The 19,539-nt window shown below is 36.5% G+C and overlaps 1 protein-coding gene across 1 annotated transcript in view; it reads left to right on the top strand.

Annotated features, from left to right (window-relative positions):
- Positions 1-19,539, top strand: part of RIT2 (Ras like without CAAX 2) — a 534,011-nt gene that overhangs the window by 34,052 nt on the left and 480,420 nt on the right. The window contains 1 exon segment of the mRNA XM_060119529.1: positions 6,763-6,784. Within this exon segment, the coding sequence (XP_059975512.1) occupies positions 6,763-6,784 (22 nt within the window).

Raw genomic sequence — 19,539 nt, 5'->3', positions numbered from 1 at the left:
CTTTATTGGGTAAATGCTCATCTCATCTCCACTTCACTTACTTCTTCTGGGGTTTTATCTTGTTTATTCATTTGAAAAGTGTTCCTCTGTTGCCTCAATTTGCCTACTTTGCTGTTTTTATTTTTATGTGTCTGGTAGGTTGGTTTCATTTCCTGACCTTGGAGGAGTGCTTTTTTTAGATGTCCTGTATGTCCCAATAACACACTCTCCTCTGGTCTACCAGAACTACATGCTCTAAGGATGTACCTATGTGTGTTTTGTGGGTCCTTCTGTTGTGTCAGACTGACTATTATGAGCAGTCTGGTAGGCATGACTGTTGTCTGGTCCAGTTGGTTGCCTGGCTCTGCCTTTTGCAGAGTCTGCCAGCCACTGGTTTTTGGGATTGGATAATGAGGCTTCTGGCTGCAGAACCCCAGGAGGTCCCAGCCCTAGTGCTGCCTCACTGTTGGGCTGATCTGGGTTCCGGGATGGGTGGTTATGAATCCAGGGTTTTTATATCTAGTGTCTGTCTGTTGGTGGGTCAGGCCAGTTCCTGACATGCCTGTGGGTTCTGGGGTGTCCCAAATTTTGTGCTGGCTCTCTCATGCATGGGGCTGGTTCCTGGTGAGGCTTTCTGAGGAGTTCAAGTTATCTTGGAGCTGGTATTGTCCTCCTGGTAGGTGAAACTGGGGCCCCAGGGACCTCCCAGGAGTTGATTCCCACCCACCAGTGTGTGAATTGGGTCCTAGAGATAGTGGTGAGTCATTGACAGTCAGAGCTGGGTCCTGACATCTCAGGCTGCAGGGCCCGGGATTCCCAGAGCTGGTGTTGGACAACTGGTGGGTGGGGCCAAGGCCTAAATGGTTTCAGGGCTATTGCTGGCACACTAGTAACCAGAGTCAGGTCATGGGATCTCTGGCTGCAGAGCCTTGCAGTCCCAGATCTAGTGTTGGCCTTTGGTGGTTGATGCCAGTTTCTTACACAGCTGGCTGTGGGCTCCTGAACCTCACATTGGCCTACTAGTGGGTGTGGTCAGATGCCAGGGAAGCTGGCTTGGGGGCCCAAGGTGTCTCAGAGTTGGTGTTCACCTACTGGTGAGCAGCATAGCCATTGCCCATGTTGTCCTGAACTAGTGCCAGACTGCTGGTGGTAGGGTTAAGTCCTGCCACAGTATGTTGTGGGGATGTGGTGGTCCTGGAACTGGTGTCTGCCCATTGATGTGTGAGGCTGGTCCCAGGGATAGTGTCAGGCCCCTTGTGGTTAATGTCAGGGTCCAATGTCTTGGGCTCCAGGGTCTGAGGATATCAGAGCTGCTGTTGTCCTGCTGGTGGGTAGGGCCCAGGACCTTGGAGGCCCAGGTTTAGTGCTTATTCACTGGTGGGTGGAGCCAGGTCCCAGGGTCTCTGGCCACAGGACCCTTGAGGTGTGGGGTTGGGCCCTGGACCTTCTGGTGGACAAAGCCATATCTCAGGGTGACTGTGAGTTATGAGGGTCTTAAGTCTGCCTGTCTGCTTGTGGGTGGAGCTGTGTCACTTCCTGCCTGGCTGCTCAGCCTGAGGTATCCCAGTACTGGAGCCAATAGGCTGGTGGGTTGTTCTTGGTCTTCATGCTTATAAGCTAGAGGAGGATTCCAAAATGGCGCTTGCCAGCACCAATGTCCATGCAGTAGAACAAACTCCCAAAATTGGCTGTCTCAGTTTCTATTTCCCCAGGTTGGGCTCCAGTTGCCTCCTGCCTCTCCAGGAGACTGCAATCAGAAGATGGATCTGACCCAGGTTCATTTTTTTTTTTTTTTTTTTTTTTGCTGTACGTGGGCCTCTCACTGTTGTGGCCTCTCCCGTTGCGGAGCACAGGCTCCGGACACGCAGGCTCAGCGGCCATGGCTCACGGGCCTAGCCGCTCCATGGCATGTGGGATCTTCCCAGACCGGGGCACGAACCCGTGTCCCCTGCATCGGCAGGCAGACTCTCAACCACTGCGCCACCAGGGAAGCCCTGACCCAGGTTCTTTATTTATTTATTTATTTTACTTTAATTATATATTCTTATTTTTCCAACCCCTTTTTCTATTATACACATTTCTATTCCCTGATAGAAATTTACTGAAAGTATATAAACTCATTTATAATATTTCACAGGTGATTATATATATATAAATGATGCTTATTAAAATTTAACTAACATATAAAGGAGACAAGCCAAGTTAATTATTTATTAACTAATTAATGATATGATAATTAAATAATAGTTTGTTACAAAATAATAATTATCTTCTTTTATCTTTATTTGTTCTTCCAGTTTTATTGAGGTATATTTGACACAGGAGCACTGTATAAGTTTAAGGTGTACAGCATAATGATATGACTTACATACATTATGATATAATCATCACAGTAATTTTAGTGAACACATATCATCTCATACAGATGGAAAATTAAGGAATAGAAAAAAGTTTCCTTGTGTTGAGAACTCTTAGGATTTACTCTCAACAATTTTCATATATAACATACAACAGTGTTGATTATCTTTGTAATGTTGTGTATTACATTCCTAGTACTCACCTAAAACTGGAAGTTTGTACCTTTTATTTTTTTAATGGGAAGTCCTTGTTGGTTATTTATTTTTAAATATAGCAGTCTCATTTCAAATTACTTCTTCTGTCCTGGGTTCCAGGGCATGTGAGCTTTTATGTGTACCCTTTAATAGTGGAGTCTATTTCTGACAGCCCTCTGTCTCTCCTGAAATAAAGCACTGGTGGCCTTCAAAGACAAACATTCTGGGGTCTTGTCTCCCCAGTGCCAGGGAACTCAATGTGTGGCTCAGACCCACTGCTCCTTGGGGAGAACCCTCTGCAATTATAATTATCCTCCTGTTTGTGGATTCACCACTGGGATATGGTTCTTGAGTATACCACAACTCTTACCCTAATACCTATCTTTTTGTAGTTGTCCCTTTATACCTTTAGTTGTAGAAGATCTATTATGCTAGATTCTGTTTTTTCTCTATCAAAAGTTGCTCTGTAAATAGTTGTAATTTGGCGTGCTCATAGGAGTAGGTGAGCTCAGGGTCTTTCTACTCTATCATCTTGGCCAATCTCCCTTCACTTAAACTCTTTGAGTCTACATTTTCTTCATCCTAACAATGACACTAATTAAAATTATTTTAAAGAGTTGCTCCGTAGATGACATTAGAAAATATTAAATTAAAAGTGTGAATTATAGTGTCCAAGATATTACATCCTCATTAACTCTGTTGTCTACTGTTCTTTCTTCATTCCTTCATATGTCCATTTGTTCCTTCCCTCCCTCCTCCCTTCTCTCCTTCCTTCTTTTTTTCCACTCCTCCACCTAAGGCAGTTTACATCAGTGGAGTAAGGGAGGATAGTGACAGAAAATCTTTCAGGTGGGTATCAGGAAAAATGTAATTTGGTTTCAACATTATATGTCATTGTATATCCACCTGCCCTATACCTATCCTTGTTGTCTGTATCCTTATATTGATTAGTTTCAGTTTTAGTCTCTTAAGTGGTAATTTCGGTTACAATAGTAATGGTAGCTTGCTAGTTACTCTATTTATCCTAGTTGACCCATTACACACACACACATATGCACACACACACACACACACACACACACACACACACATGACTGCCTGTTAGAGAAAGGATTTGAGAACAATTGCTTGACCTGCTACAACAGCTACAAAAGGCCGGATTAGAGTGGCTGTATTTTATAACAGAGCAGGCCTGTACATGAACCTGGACTGTAATTAATTTTTCCAATACTTGTGTTGTTTTAGTAAATTTTGAATAATAAGATGTTCCCTTTGTTCTACACAGTAACAACATTGCTACGTTTAAATGGAAAGAGTCATATTTAACAGTTTCAGGAAAAGTTAACAATAAGTAACACACATATAGAGTTTTTGTAAAATGAAGAAATTAGACTATTTATTTAGAAGCACAAGGGACACTCTGTTATTTGAAATTGTAAAGACTTTACAAGTCTTTACAATTACAATTCTAATTGGCCCCTGCCTATTATCTTTTAACAGACCACATCCCACTACAGTTTGCTTTCCACTCCGCCATCAGGCCCATTGTCCTGAGGTTCCATTTTGCTTCTTCTGATCAAATGTTTTCAGTGGCTTGCTCACTGCCAACAGACTGATATCCAAAGTCCACAGGACTCCTGATGTTTGAGACTTGTGGGATCATCTGTCAACTAAATAAAAAGGAGGTATCCCTAAGGTGAGTCAGATGGGGAGGACTGTAGTGTTGAATGGCACAGAGGAGTCAAGCCAGAGAAGGCAGGATTGGGAACCAGGTAACAGACACAAATGTCAGGAGCCAAGAGGGATCAGTGAGATTTGAAACTGAGAGTGAAAAACATCTTAACAATGAAGTTAGGTGAAGTGAAAATGAGAAGATTTAGAACGGATGTTACAAATGTTGAGTTGCTGCCAAAATGTTATTTTATGTGGGCCCTCATATGATATGAGTTTTTAGACTGTATCATCTCTCCTCTCACTCTTGGTCTCTCTCTGTGTCCCTGTGTCTCTCTTTCTCTCTTTCCCCTTACCTGAGTGTGAGCTATGCCCTAATTTTAAAAGACCCATAACCACTAGAATTATCCTTTTAGCATGTTATCTGTCTTCTAGACAAATTATTATACTCTTATTCTACCTCCAAGTTCTTGAGACTTCTTCCCTGTATTATTTACATAATAACTCCAACATAAGCTCTCTTCTCCTTTCTCTCAATTTGTCTGTCTTTATCTGCTCTTCTAGATTCCGCACAAGTATTTCCTGCTTCTTAATATTGTCCCTATCTACTTCAGTCTAACATAGTTTCTCCCCTTTATAGCACTTAAAACTATTTATTTCATAGCTGTTCATAATTATATAGGTTCTTCCAGCATCTGGTTTGTGGTCTTAAAATGTTATTTAAATCTTGTATTTTTATTTTACTTTGTGTCTTTTAAAATTTATCTCCCCATCTTGGTTACAAATTCCTGCAGAATAGGAAACAAACTTTATATAGTTTTTTTCTCTCCCATGAAAAGATATGGTAGTAAATTCTCAAAAATATTTACAAATGTACTTTCCTTCTTTCACCTTTGGGAAAAAGTAGAGAATAAGGCACAATACATACACAGTGAAATAAAATTAACAATATTCTAAAACTTCATGATACAAAGAGCCGTGGATATAGAGAAAGAAACTGGCACCAATAGAAATGTAATACGTTGTAGCTTGGGAGGAAAATAGACTCAGGCTAGCATGTATAGACTTTGGTGGTAGTGGTTTTGACCACTCTATGTTTAGGAGGTTCAGTAAAACAAAGAAGCCAAAGTAAGATTGTGGGCTGAAATTTAACAGATAGGCAAGAACAAGTAAGATGAAAATTCCACGTTATAAGAAGTGATCATGTGCAAGGCAGATACAATAGGATCAGGAGCTGTGTAATTTCCTTTAAAGAAAAAGGACAGAAACAGCTGACAGCCAAATACAGATGAGACATTGAAAATAACTCATGTTTAGTTTTCCAAATATTTTTTCATTGGACACCAGGAAGAGGATGGGGAAAGAAAATTATTTTATAAAACTTTATGGGGAAACCTTGATAAACAAGCCTGCAGAATTTTGTTTACTCGTGTTTTTTGAGTTCAAAATGCATATTAACATCTCAATGAAAATAATATTTCTTGGTTTACAGTAAGAAAAAACAAGATTGTGATTGTAAACCTGAATTTTGAAGAAACTACAAGTTTCCACAAATTTTTCCTGTGAGGATGAAAAGCTCCCTGGGTGGTGATTTAATTTTGGCAATCTATATTCTAATGCAAAAAGAAAGAGGAACACCTAGCCCCTAAGAATAGCAGACAATCATAAGAGCAGATTATAATCAAGGCATTATACCTTCTCCTTAATTTCAGGACGCTCTAAAATCAAGACAGGAAGAACCATTTTATAGGTAAAATTGTTGCTGCTGTTAAAGAAAAAACAAGCACTTTCTTTGCTAGTATCAAGAGCTTTTCCTTTCTATTTTTCCCCTTGACTTACCTCACTCCTTACTCCTTTCTTTTGCTTCATTATAATGGAAGAGCTTCAGCAATCTAATATCAGTTTCCACCATTTTTTAGACCACTCCACAAAAGCCTTTAATATTTTTCCCCCTTGGGGGGGAAAAAACTGTATCATTCACTTACTTCATCACAGAAAAGCAAATGGAAAACACTTTTACATAGAATACTCTGTTGTAACAAGCACACAAGTTATCTGCTTCTCTGAGCTTATCTGCATTTTCCTTGAGTATAATTCTGAGACAGTGAAGCATGTTTGAAGTTGGAGAGACAAGCACTAAAATTCTGTTCTACTACTTATAAGGCAAATGACTTTGCTGGCTCTTCCTTTTCTTTCTGATCTTTGAATATTGGAGGGTCCAGGGCTCATTTCTTGGACCTCAACTTATCTTTAATTTACTAAATTATTTCATCCAGCTCTATGGATAAATTTATGTATCTTTATATCTTTAGATTAAATTAAATTAATATCTGTATTAAAACTATAAGGAGATAATATTAAACTGGCTAAAATTAAAGAGACTACCAATACCAAATGTAGAGTAAGATGTAATGGGAGAGTAAATTGGTAAAACCACCATGGAAAATGATATGTCACTGTGTGTTAAGTTGAAGAAATACATAAGTTGACCATATGATCTAGAAATTTTACTCTTAGCTATATATACCCAACAGGAATTCACATATGTGTAGACCAAGAGGCATGACCAGAGTATTCTTAGAGCCATTATTCCTAATAGCCTCATATTAAAAGTTTAAATATTCATTAATATAAAAGTGAGTAGAATCAATTATGTTAGAATATTATGTATACTATATATATGCACACATATACATGCATTTGTACAATATATGTGTGTATATATGTGTGTGTGTGTGTATATATATATATGTGTGTGTGTGTGTGTGTGTGTGTATATATATATATATATATATATATATATATATATAAAATAACCATAAAATCTGGGATATTAGTTACCTGTTGAGGGAGGTAGGGGGCAGTGATTGGGAAGGGCATGGGGATTCTGGAGTTCAGGAAATGTTCTTGCTTTATTATGGGTGGTGGTAGCATGAGTGTTCACCTTGTGATAAACCATAGAACTATAAAATATTCTGTTTTGCATCTTCTTAAGGTACGTGAAATTTCACAATAGAAAAGATTTATGAACTTTTAAAACATTATATCTCCAGTCCAGACTTCCTTTATAAACTCCAGTCATGTATTCAGCTCTCTACTTGACATCTCCAGTTAAATAGCTAACAACAATTTCAAACAAACAAACAAAAAATGTCCAAAACTAAAGTACTGATCTTCTTCCCAAACTTGTTTCACCTGCTGCCTAGGTCTTATCAATTGATGACAACTCCAACTTTCTAATTTCTCAGGGCCAAAATCTTGGCCTGATCCCTTGCTCTTCTACTTCTCTCATATCTCCACATCTAATATATAAGTAAATCCTTTTGCCTTTACCTTTTATACATATCCAATCGTCTTCTTTTCTCAAAACCAATTATTACCATCTTGGTCCAAATTACCATCCTCTTTTGCTTGTTTCTGCAATATTGCCCTAACTGTGCTCCATGCTTCTACTATAGCCCCCTACAATTTATTCTCAACACAGCAGCCAGAGTGGTTCTTTTAAGTTAAAATTTAGGTTTTGTCAGTCTTTTGCTTAAAACCCTACCACAGGTCCTGTTTCACTCACAGTACTCCCAATGGCCTATATCACTTCTCTGATCTCATGTCCTACTACCCACTCTCTTGCTTCTCTCTCTTATAATAACACCAGCTTCCTTATTCTTCCTAAAATATTTCAGACATGAACACTCTCCTTTTAAGGACTTTGTTCTATCTTTTCCATCTTCCTGGAATACTTTTCTCTAGATATCTGCTTGACTGCTCTATCTCTTACAATCATTGCTCTTTTTTATCTCAATGGGCCTATCCTGACCAGTTTGTTTTGTTCAAAACCTCACCTCCTTACAATACACCCATATTCTTTTATCTGGTCCACTTTCTTCTTTATGTAGCACCTATTATCTTCTAATTTAATATTTTTATATTATTGGTTATTGTTGGCCTTCCCCAACTAGAATGTCTATTTTGTTCTTCCAAGTCCCTAGTGCATAAATGAAATAAATAAATCACCTAAACTTGTGAAGCCTCAATTTCTTCATCTCTAAAGTATGGATAATATATTATATATAATAATATAATATAATATACAATAACTATTGTACCAACCTTGCCTTGGGTTGTAAGATTCAGGATAGTAGCAGTGGAGATGGGAAGTGATAAGATTCTGGATATACATTAGACAAATGCCAAAAGTATTTAATAATTGATAGGAGAGAACGGTTGGCTCAAACAATTGGAAGGATGGTTTTGCCATCAACTGAAATGGAATTATTATATGTAAAGTTCTTGGCACTTAAAAAACCCCACAAAATTATTCTTGTAATCTTATGTTAAAAAAAAAAAGAGAGTGTATGTAGCTCTTGACATTACAGAGAGACAACATACAGACACATTTTATGATAACTAGAAGTTTGTGCTCCAGTTGGGTTCAAGACATTTTCAAACAGAGCTTATACTGATATGAATATTAAATGTAATAATCCAAATAAAGCAATATGATAGTTACAGTAGGTAATGTTTGAAATTCTTCTTTGTTTATATATTTATTTATTTGTTTATTTATTTGGCTGCACCAGGTCTTAATTGTGGCATGCAGGATCTTTGTTGTGGCATGCAGGATCTTTAGTTGCTGCATGGGATCTTTTAGTTGTGGCATGCAAACTCTTAGTTGCAGCATGCAGGCAAGATCTAGTTCCCTGACCAGGGATTGAATGGGGACTGCTGCATTGGGAGCACATAGTCTTAACTGCTGGATCACCAGGGAAGTCCCATGAAATTCTTCTTCTTCTTTATATGAATAAAAAGGCTGATACTTGAGGTGAGTAAGAAAGGGAAACATTTGTAAGTATAAGATAAAAATGTAAATTTACATTTACACATTCTAATGGAAAGAGAGTAGATGAAAGCTTATTTATAGATCATAGTAATCTTGGAAATCTTCCTCTGTTAAGGAGGTAACCAAGCCATTCTTTCATTTTATATGCAGCTTAGATATATTCAGCTCTTTCTTTCCAGCCATTGTTCTGGAAACTAGAAACACAGCATTGAATTAGGCTCCACCCCACCTTCAAAATACTCTGTTATAATGGTAAAGAGAGACAAATAATTTGGAAATTACAATTACATAGCTTAAAGCTGATCTTGTTGGTGTTCACTTTCCTGATTATCTTTCCCACATAAATTTGCCTTATGTTATTTGTCTAGAACCAAAACAAAAAATCAGAAAACTCCATCCTCTCCTCTCCTTAATTGATCCTTTCTTGTCACAGTCATAGGCCAATAGCATGGACGTTTTCCCCATGTGTGCAGCTCAGATATCACCTTTCTGTTTCTATATTTCATTCCAAATGCTCACATGACTTCACTCATCCAACTCTGGGTTTGTTTTGCATAGAGTGTGCTTTAAAGCACAGATTTGAGACCCTGCTACCAGCATTCAAATCCTGGTTCATTCATTTAGTGTGACCTTGGGCACATTACTCAGCATCTATGAGTCTCAGTTTCCATCTCTGTCAAATGGGGGTAATAATACAATGGTTTTGCAATGAATCAATAATTTGACTTCCAGTAAATTAGTGAGAATAAAGTGCTCAGAATAGTAACTGGTCCTTCTATATATATGCTCATTACTGTTGTTATTGTTGTCACCATTGTTATTATTATGTCTTTCCAAAAACACTATTCAGTTCTATTCAGGTTGAAGGCTATGTTTTCTACATTTTTTTCAATGCTGTTATGACTTTCCTTCCCTCATATTCCCAGAAAAGCATTTCTCATTTACTTCCCTATAACACGTTACTTTGAGTTTAGGGTAAAAAAAAAAAAAAAAAAAAAAATCATGCATTCCTAAGCAAATGGGCTAGAGGGATCAGGACCAAAGGTCACTTTTACTAACTACTTTCTAGGGAAGACAGTGGCTTCTGACTTCTAAGATTTTGTTCCTTCCCAGAAAGGAAGATATAGCTTTCTGCAGTTTTTAAAAACTCTGACCGTAAAGAGTCAGGACCTGGAATCGTTCTGAAAACTCAGAGAAGGACTTTCTAATAGTTTTTTCAACATTGCAAGATTTGTTCAGTGTTTTTTGTTTGTTTGTTTGTTTGTTTGTTTTTGTTAATGTGGAAACCTAATGTGTAATGAAATTGTATATCAAGAGATTCAAAGGATAATTAGGGAAACAAAGATAGTTTTAGTAGTTTGCGAAATATGAGCTTATCATGGAAGGTGACACATTTTACATCCCTCTGGGTTGTTCCACATTGCTACTGGTATCATTTTTATTTTTATTTTTATTTTTTTTATTTTATAGCTAGCACTTAAGCTATACCAGCTAATCCCTATCTAACTAATAAGCTCCTCGACTTTCACTTTTATTGATTAATCATCTGTTGTAGTTTTTAATATCCATTTGTGTTTAATTTGATAATATTAAAAATGTCTCATTTCTGAAAGTGATTAATGGTCTTTCAAAAGATAGGACTTCAGTTCTGATTTATGTAATATTGAGTTCACTGGAGTCTGGCTAGATATCTGCTACTGATGATCATTGTAATAAAAAGTCCTGCAAGGGACACTTTTCAGGTCTTTAAGAATTTCCCTACTGCCTGGTGGATAAACTGTATTTTTATTCAGATTTTTATGTAGATCCTCCAGCACCAGCTTTCAAAAAGACTCTCCAAAAAGTAACCACTGTTTCCTTGCACAAATCTTTTGTTTCAGCCAGTGAGACGTTATTGTCTCCCAAACAAACATCACTACCTAATTTTACACAGGTACTTCTAGTCAATGAGCTTCCAGTTCCAATGGAGCTTCTGGAATTTCCTCTTGCCTATTTAAATTCCATTTATTCTTCAAAGCCAAGAGGTGAACATCCAAACCCACAGTAATTTATTCTTCCTCTTTTAGTGTCTGTACTATTCACTTAACACTTAATATATCCACGGACGTGTGAGTGATTTGGCTGATCTGGCTGATGGGGCAGGTGTTTCCTTCCTCCCTGCCAGTTCCATGTGCATCCTTTCCAAAGCTCCTGGCTAGAGCAGGACCACTCTCAGGTCATAGGTAGCTGCGCTCCTCTGTTAGAACCCCCAAACAACCTCCAAACAAGCTCATTTAACACTTAACATATCCTGATTTGTATATCTAACTTTCTCTGTGTGTGTGTGCTGTGTGCTCATAATGATATAAACTCCTTTAAGTTAAAGGCTAGTTTTATATACTCTATGGAAATAGTTCTCAAAGTGCGGTTTCCTGGTCCTTAGCCACTGCAGCATTTGGATACTTGTTAGACATGTAAATTTTCAGGTCTCACCCAGATTTACAGAGTCAGAAGCTCTGAGTTTGGGTCCCAACAATTTGTATTTTAACAAGCAGTTTTGGTATTACTGATATAAGCTCAAGTGTGACAGTCAAACTTGGCTGCACATTAGAATCACCTGAGAGAGTTTTAAAACTGCTGATACCAGTTACCATGATTTTACTTGGTCTGAGGTTCAGTCTGGGCATTGAGATGTTTTCAGAGCTCCCCGTATGATTATATTGCACAGCAATATTTGGGAATCACTACCCTACACACACTGCTTTCTTTTTCTCCCAGAATAGACAGGCCAAAGCATATACTGGACACACATATAAGTTTGTTAAAATCGGTTTCTTCTAAGAGCTAAAACCCTTTGGATCGGGACAAAGAAATATCTTTTTCTGTGCACAAATCTGAGTTTGGAATTCTTTCTCTGTTTCTCTTAATTTCTCCATTACCTTCCCCTTTCAGTCCCTTATATTTCATCTTCATACTTTCCCAGAGAACTCCAAATGTAGCATATAATATACATAAGCAACTGTGGCATAAAATATTATGGTAAGCAATTTCCCTAGGATTTTATTTTTTATATTTTTAGTATAAAATACTTGATACATATAAAATAATATGTAACCTAAAAGTCAAGAAGAACAATAAAACAAACACCATTGAGCTCTACCATTCAACTTAGTGGGTAATTTTGGTTGTTTTATTAAATACCTTTAATCACCAAACAAAAACAGTTTTTAAATCAATTTAGATATTATTATAGAAAGATATAAAGGCAAAAGTATCTCTTCAGCAGTCATCCAAACATAACACCTATTCCTGTGCTAGCATGAATCTTTGAATAGTATAAATATATGTTGTCACTTGAATAGGAGTTTGTCATATTATGAAATAATCTTCGCAATCCTTCTGTGGTATGATGAGCATGTCTTGCTCTTCTTGAAAATGTGGATTCACCCTTCTAAATCTCAAGAGATACTGTTAATAACCTAACAGGGGCAGCATGACTGCTGACTCAGTTCTACAAATTGCTAACATATGGGCCAATGGAAATTCAAATAGGGTAAATTTTAGTTTCAATCAATTTATCTATGCCTGTTTTTCAGTAGTTATCTAGATTGTCTTCATTAGAAATGTTATTTCCCAGACTTCCTTAACAGACCCTAAGTAAACACTTGCTGACTAATTAGTATTTATGCTTACTCTTCTGTTTCTTTCCTTCCATTTTTACTCCAAGGTAAACTGTTCTCCTTGCTCTGGTTGTTCTGTTTCTTGAACACGTACTCTGTAAAAGACTTCCTGCTTATCAATACCTTTGCAGAGTTTTAATTATTGTAAATATGCATGTTTTTGTGTATAAGTGTTCACTGTGTCCTGATAAGCCAGAGTCTTTGAACAGAAAGTTGAGAGGCCAGACATCACCTAATGACAGATTCCTCATCTTTAATATTAGAGTAAGAAAAAAAGGTAGATTAGATAATATCCAAATTCCTTATGATTTTTTCAGAAATAATAATGTTAAATATCTTGTTCAATCAAATCAGCATGGCACTTTACACACTTAGAATGTGCATCTTTGAAGTATTAACTCAATTTACCAATCAGTCAGCTCATGAAATCATACTGCAGATAATTGTATAGAGATATATTACACATAAATCTTCCTTATACCATTTTAGTTTAGATAAAATGATTACAATGAATTTAAAATAAAGTTTACTTTTTTTACATATGAGCTAGGGAGTAAAATGTTTGCTCCCAAGTAGTAAGTTTTAACTTTATTTGTGTACTTGTCTATGTTTTCAAGCTGAATTTACCACGTCAGTTTTTCTAATTGATGGGAACAACAGCTTGTTAATTTATGTCTAATATTTTGACCATTTTTCATCCCTCATTTCTTGAAGTCATTTCTCCATATGCTGTTCCATGATATCTATAGTAATTCATTAATTGTGAAGTCTTTATAGAAAAAAGGTAGACATATTCTCAACACAATTTCTTTATATCTCCATGTGATCCTCACGTCGTTTTCTGTATCATCAAACCCATGTTGTCTTGCATGTTTTCTTTAGTCCTTCTAATGACATTCAATTCAAATCAAAGTAATTAAAAATTCAGTGTTATCAAGTACCAGGTAAAGAAAAAATATATTGCAGAATCTATGACTAGGTACTGATAAACAGTATGAGATATTTGAAAGCAAAAGTGAATTTGAAGAAGCTGACCTACACATAGGTATTTTACATTCAGCTCCAATCAAAATTCTGTAGATAGTCATTCTTTATAATCCCACTCCTATGATATTTAACACCACAAAAATATATAGTCACTCAGTTTCCTTCTGGCTTGCCTTGATCATCCATATCTTTGCATTGCTTTTTGAATTTTAAATAATTGCATTATAGTTATAATTTCTCGATTACTGAATTTTTTGACATCCTCTAAATTTTGTGTCTGCCTCACCCTAGTCTCATGCTGGTTTCCATTTTCAACTTTGCTTTACACGTACATTGTTTCCTATGTAATCCAAAACTCGATCTTTCATAAATTTCTCAATATAATGTAAAATAAAAATTTTGTGTTGAATGTAAAACAATATTTCCATGTCAGTGGTAACTAGATCCCACAGCAATTTGCATGGTCTTCACCAGTTTTCACAGATCTCTCTGTCTTCCATATCTTGTCTTAACAAAAATGGTAGAGTTAACTTATGCAGAAACCAAATTTTCTTTTCTTTTCTTTTTCACTGAGCTAACAAAGACCTGACTTCATTGGAAATTTCTGGTCTGAAGAAAGCATTGACTTCACCATGCTGACAGGTTCCATCACCTGCAGGATATTTATTCTCTATTCCCTTGTCTTATATTTAAATGTTTCTTCTTCTGAGAAACACATCTCCCAACACTCCTCAGTTGCTTGAAATGGAGGGGGATCAGTAGACAAGAAGGGTCTATAAAATAAACTGTTGATGCTAATAAACGTTAAAAAAAAATACTTTTCCCTGAGATATAACTGAAATAAAGTGAAGCACATTTTCATCTTCTCAATGAAAACCAGCTGTTCAGCTTTGCCATTGTTAGTGGAGTGAGTTACAGCAGATTGACAGTGGCACAATTTAATATGAAATACCACAGTGACCTTCACTCCTTTGGGGCTCAGTTTTCTTATTTCAAAAGAGAAAATACTGAATTACTTTAATTAGAGAAGTTTTCCAGTTCTTAAAAAATTATCCTACCGGGCTACCCTGGTGGCACACTGGTTGGGAATCTGCCTGCCAATGCAGGGGACACAGGTTCGAGCCCTGGTCTGTGAAGATCCCACATGCCGCGGAGCAACTAAACCCGTGAGCAACAACTACTGAGCCTGTGCATCTGGAGCCTGTGATCTGCGACAGTGAGAGGCCCGTGCACCATGATGAAGAGTGGCCCCCGCTCGCCTCAACTGGAGAAAGCCCTCACACAGAAATGAAGATCCAATACAGCCAAAAATAAATAAATAAATAAATAAATAAATAAATAAATAAATAAATAAATTTATTAAAAAAAAAATTCTCCTACCTACTCATATGATTGATTCCTCAAGAAGTTTCTCTGTTTGACTTAAGCTAATAAAATAATTTTAAGTGGGATTACACTGTAATTGTATTCTTTTTAAAAATTTTGATAGACACTGTGTATAAATAATCTTGCTTACATATAAAAATATGCCATGCCCTCATCAAAGCTTACATTAGCTAATGTTAGTGATGAAAATCACATCGTTTAAATTGTCCCTTTTATTAACAGAAAGACTGAAACTTCCCCTGACCATTCCAAACTGGCCCAACACCATGGCAGAAAAGAGATCTATCATAGGATCTAAGTTGCAGCCATAATTCCCTGGTTTAATAACACTATATTGCTTGTGTTTATATAATACTATCTTGTCTCACATTTGCTTGATAATAAGCAAATATGCTTGGGCACAAAAGTACATGTTGAAGTTCTGTCCTTACAAGTCAATACAAAGCTTATACTTGGAACTATGATCCTTCCTGTGTGCAATCACAGTGGTCTTTCATCTGAAGGAGAATTTAAGATGTCTAAAATTCTCCCAGAATACCTACAGTTAATTTAGAGACTACATTTACATCTCACAGACTCAAATGTATAGTCCATATTAAATGAGACACTATTTTACCATTGTCATGTGATAACACATTTGAGATTAGTTAAACAGATTTCAGAGAATAGCATCATCTTTACCCAAAAGTATCTCAAGGTGTCTGATCCAAGCCTTCTATCATTGTGAACTGGTCAGGCAGGTGTGTTTCCTCCATTTTTATGATGAAGAAACATCTTAGGTTGTGGGTCTTGAAAATATTACCCTGAGTCTTCTAACTCAAAGAGCCTCAATTTGGGGGATTAATGAGTTGGATCTCTACAGAGCTCTTGCTAAAAAAGCATGTTTCCTGGAATGAGGCAACTGCATGACATCTTCAGACCAAAGAATCTCTTTCTGTGTCCTCTAACAATTTTAAAATGGTGGTGGATATCCTGATAGCTTGGAAAGCAGGAATGTTTTTAATATTGTGTCTACACGTGATGCCATAGATGGAAGAATTCTGTGCCCTGTTCTAACCATAACTGTCTTTAAAATTATCCAGGAAGTAATGCATATGGAGTGACAAATGCATCGGAACATCAATGTTTGGAATTCTTTTGACTTAAATATATGTAGCTGCTGCTTAGCTAGATATAGCTAAGATCCAAGGGAAAATGAACTCATCACATGTTTTTAAAATATTGCTTAGGAAGGAAAGGTTAAATTAAACAGATAATATCATCTTTCAATCATCATAGGCAGGAATGGGACCAGGTGAACTCAGAATCCTAAATAACAAATAATCCAAAGGTCATCTTTGTCTTTGGAGCATATAATGCAATTTCTTCTGCAGCACATCTTCTTCCTGCTATGTAACTGGACAGCCAATTTTGTTTTAATTTCCAGAAAATGAACCAGTTTAAGGTAAACAGCAGAAGCACATGTGGCTCCCAGGAACTCAGGCTCACAGTCCCAGTCACAGGAGAGGGTTTGAATGAAGATGGTCACCACCCACTGCTCATGGCCACATTTAACATCTTGGAAGCAAGGAGTTTCCAAATGAGGCTATGAAAAAGACTACATTATTCAGCACTTCATTTTTTGAAACAGTTTTAATATCCTTATTTGTTATATCACCCAAAGCAAATCCACAGTTTAAGTGTTAAAATGAATAATCAAACCTCTACCTAAGGATGTTAGTGAAACACACTGGTGTTAGTGAGAAAAAAACAAAGCATGCCTGTGTCACAGGATTTGCATTTATAGGCTGGTCTCCCCCATGAATTAGTGCATAAACATTTTGAAGGCAACAATTACATTTTCTTTGTCTTGTATGGAACACAAGTTTGTGTGCCCACCACACAGTAAGGCCAAACAAACCAAAACATCGAAGTTTGGAGCAAATAAAGTTTTATTATAGGGCCAAGAAAGGAGAATGGGTGGCTCATGTCCACCCAAACTGTAAACTCCCTGAAGGGTTTCAGAAAAGGATTTTTAAAGGTCAGGTGAGGGAGAGGGGAGTCACAGGGTATGTGATCAACTTGTGCACAGTTCTCTGATTGGTTGATGTTGAGGTAACAATATTATCAGTGCTTAGGCACCAGTAAGTCTGGGGGCTTATGATCATCAGGGAGTTAATTTATTTCATTTGGTGGTTATTCTAGCATCTGTGAGACAACTCAGGAAGTGTGCATCATATACTGTTATCTAAGTACTTCAGAGAGGAGCTACAAAAAAAGATATTAGGTAAGGGTCTGTCCCAGGAAGACCCCATAGAGTCCTGCTCATTTATAATAGCATAGAAGTCAGTGCCTTAAACAGAGTAAATATTAAATTAATATATGTTAAAAGAAAGAATGAACAAAACATGTTTCTTTATTTACTTTTAAATTTAGGAGAAAAAACTTGGGAACTTGATAAAAAAAGAAACAAAAAACAAACAAACAAAAAACTCCCTGGAGAAGTATAGATTAACTTTTAACTGTATTCAATGTGTTTTTAATGAAACTTCATTCTATTTTCCCCCAATAATTGATGATAAAACTTTTACAAAATATTTCCCTATATTAATACTTTCACATACATCCCCTTAGATTGCCTCAGTCAGGACCAAATATTACATGGAGAATATTGAACATGGATATATTCCAATTAGGTCCCAAGACTGAACCAAGAAGAAATAGAAAATATGAACAGATTAATTACCAGTAATGAAATTGAATTAATAATTTAAAAACTCCCAACAAACAAAATTCCAGGACCAAATAGCTTCACAGGTGAATTCAACCAAACACCTAGAAAAGAGTTAACACCTATCCTCCTCAAACTATTCCAAATATTGAAGATAAAAGAATGCTTTCAAACTCATTCTACAGGACCAGCATCCCCCTCAAACAAAAACCAGACACATATATACACAATGGGATACTACTCAGCCACAACAAAGAATTAAATTGTGCCATTTTCAACAGCATGGATAGTCTTGAGGGTATTACACCTTGTGAAATAAGTCAGATAAAGCCAAATTCTGTGTGATATCACTCATATGTGGAACCTAAAAAATAAACTAGTGAATATAACAAAAAGGAAATATCTTACAAATATAGATCTCAAACTTGTCATTACCAGTGAAGTGAGGGGAGGGGGTGGGGTAAAATAGGGGTAGGGGCTTAAGAGATACAAACTATCATGTATAAAATAAACTATAAGGATAAAGTTTATGGCACAGGGAATATAGCCAATATTTCATAACAGTTATAAATGGAATATAACCTTTAAAAATTGTGAATCACTATGCACTACATCTGTACCTTATATAATATTGTACATCAACTATATCTCAATAAAAAAAGAGGTAAAAAAGAAAAATAAAATTGCCCAGAACACAAGCTCAGAGGTACACTGACAAGTCAAGTAAATCATGCAAAGGGAGTCTCAGCTATGGCTTCAGACATACAGTAGGAAGCCTGAGGATATCAGACCTCTTGATGAGAAGACTATGCATGGTGACACTTTGATATGTTTCAACATTTGCTGTAAATAATAACACACTGTTATTGCTATGTGTCAGGCACTATTCTATTTTCCTAATATCAGTGCAGCTAATTTTCAAAACGACCCTTTGAGACACATAACTACCTTCTCCCTTTGAGCCCAAACAAGGGTTTTTTTTTGTTTTTGATTAGTTTTAATTAATTGTGAGTTTACATTACTCACTCCATCCAAAAGTAACAGTGTAGTTCTTTCTTCTCTCTGATTGTGGAGTATCTGTATTCAATAATACAATATCTGAAAAACACAAGTGACTTGATTTCAAAAGCGCCCTTCATCAGATAACTTTCTTTTATCATCTTTGTCCTACACTCATTTGGTGATTCTTGGTGGAGTAGTGCTGGAGGTCTACTGCTACTCTGCTCACCAGTCTAAACACCATTATGCAAGTGGACACAGAGGAGTTAGAATGGAGAAGCAGAGAGGTAAGGAGGAAGTAAGGAAAGAGACCCCACTCCTGTATTGTTTCAGTGGCATTGACAACTATAACAACTTCTTTTTGAAATACACCACATAAATGTGATACAGGAGACACATCTAGAAGTCAAAATATGCCTCAAGTTAAGCACATTTATTAGGCTGTTGTATCATAATAATTGGTTTTTCTTAATAATTTTATTACTCAATCACCAGCCTCATCCAGGAAAAACTATATAAGTAAAAGCCAATAATCAGAAGGACTGGACTCCAATTCAGTTCCTGCCATATAATACCTGTGTCTCAGACTTGTAGTATCAGTTGTAACCTCTCCTTTTTCATTTCTGATTTTATTGATGTGGGCCCTCTCTCTTTCTTGATGAGTCTGGCTAAAGCTTATCAATTTTGTTTACCTTTTCAAAGTTTTATTGATGTTTTCTATTTTTTATTATCTATTTCATTTATTTCTGCTCTGATATT

The sequence above is a fragment of the Mesoplodon densirostris genome, chromosome 15 (assembly GCF_025265405.1).
Source record: "Mesoplodon densirostris isolate mMesDen1 chromosome 15, mMesDen1 primary haplotype, whole genome shotgun sequence".
Lineage (NCBI taxonomy): Eukaryota > Metazoa > Chordata > Mammalia > Artiodactyla > Ziphiidae > Mesoplodon > Mesoplodon densirostris.
This window is presented reverse-complemented; position numbering and strand designations above follow the sequence as displayed.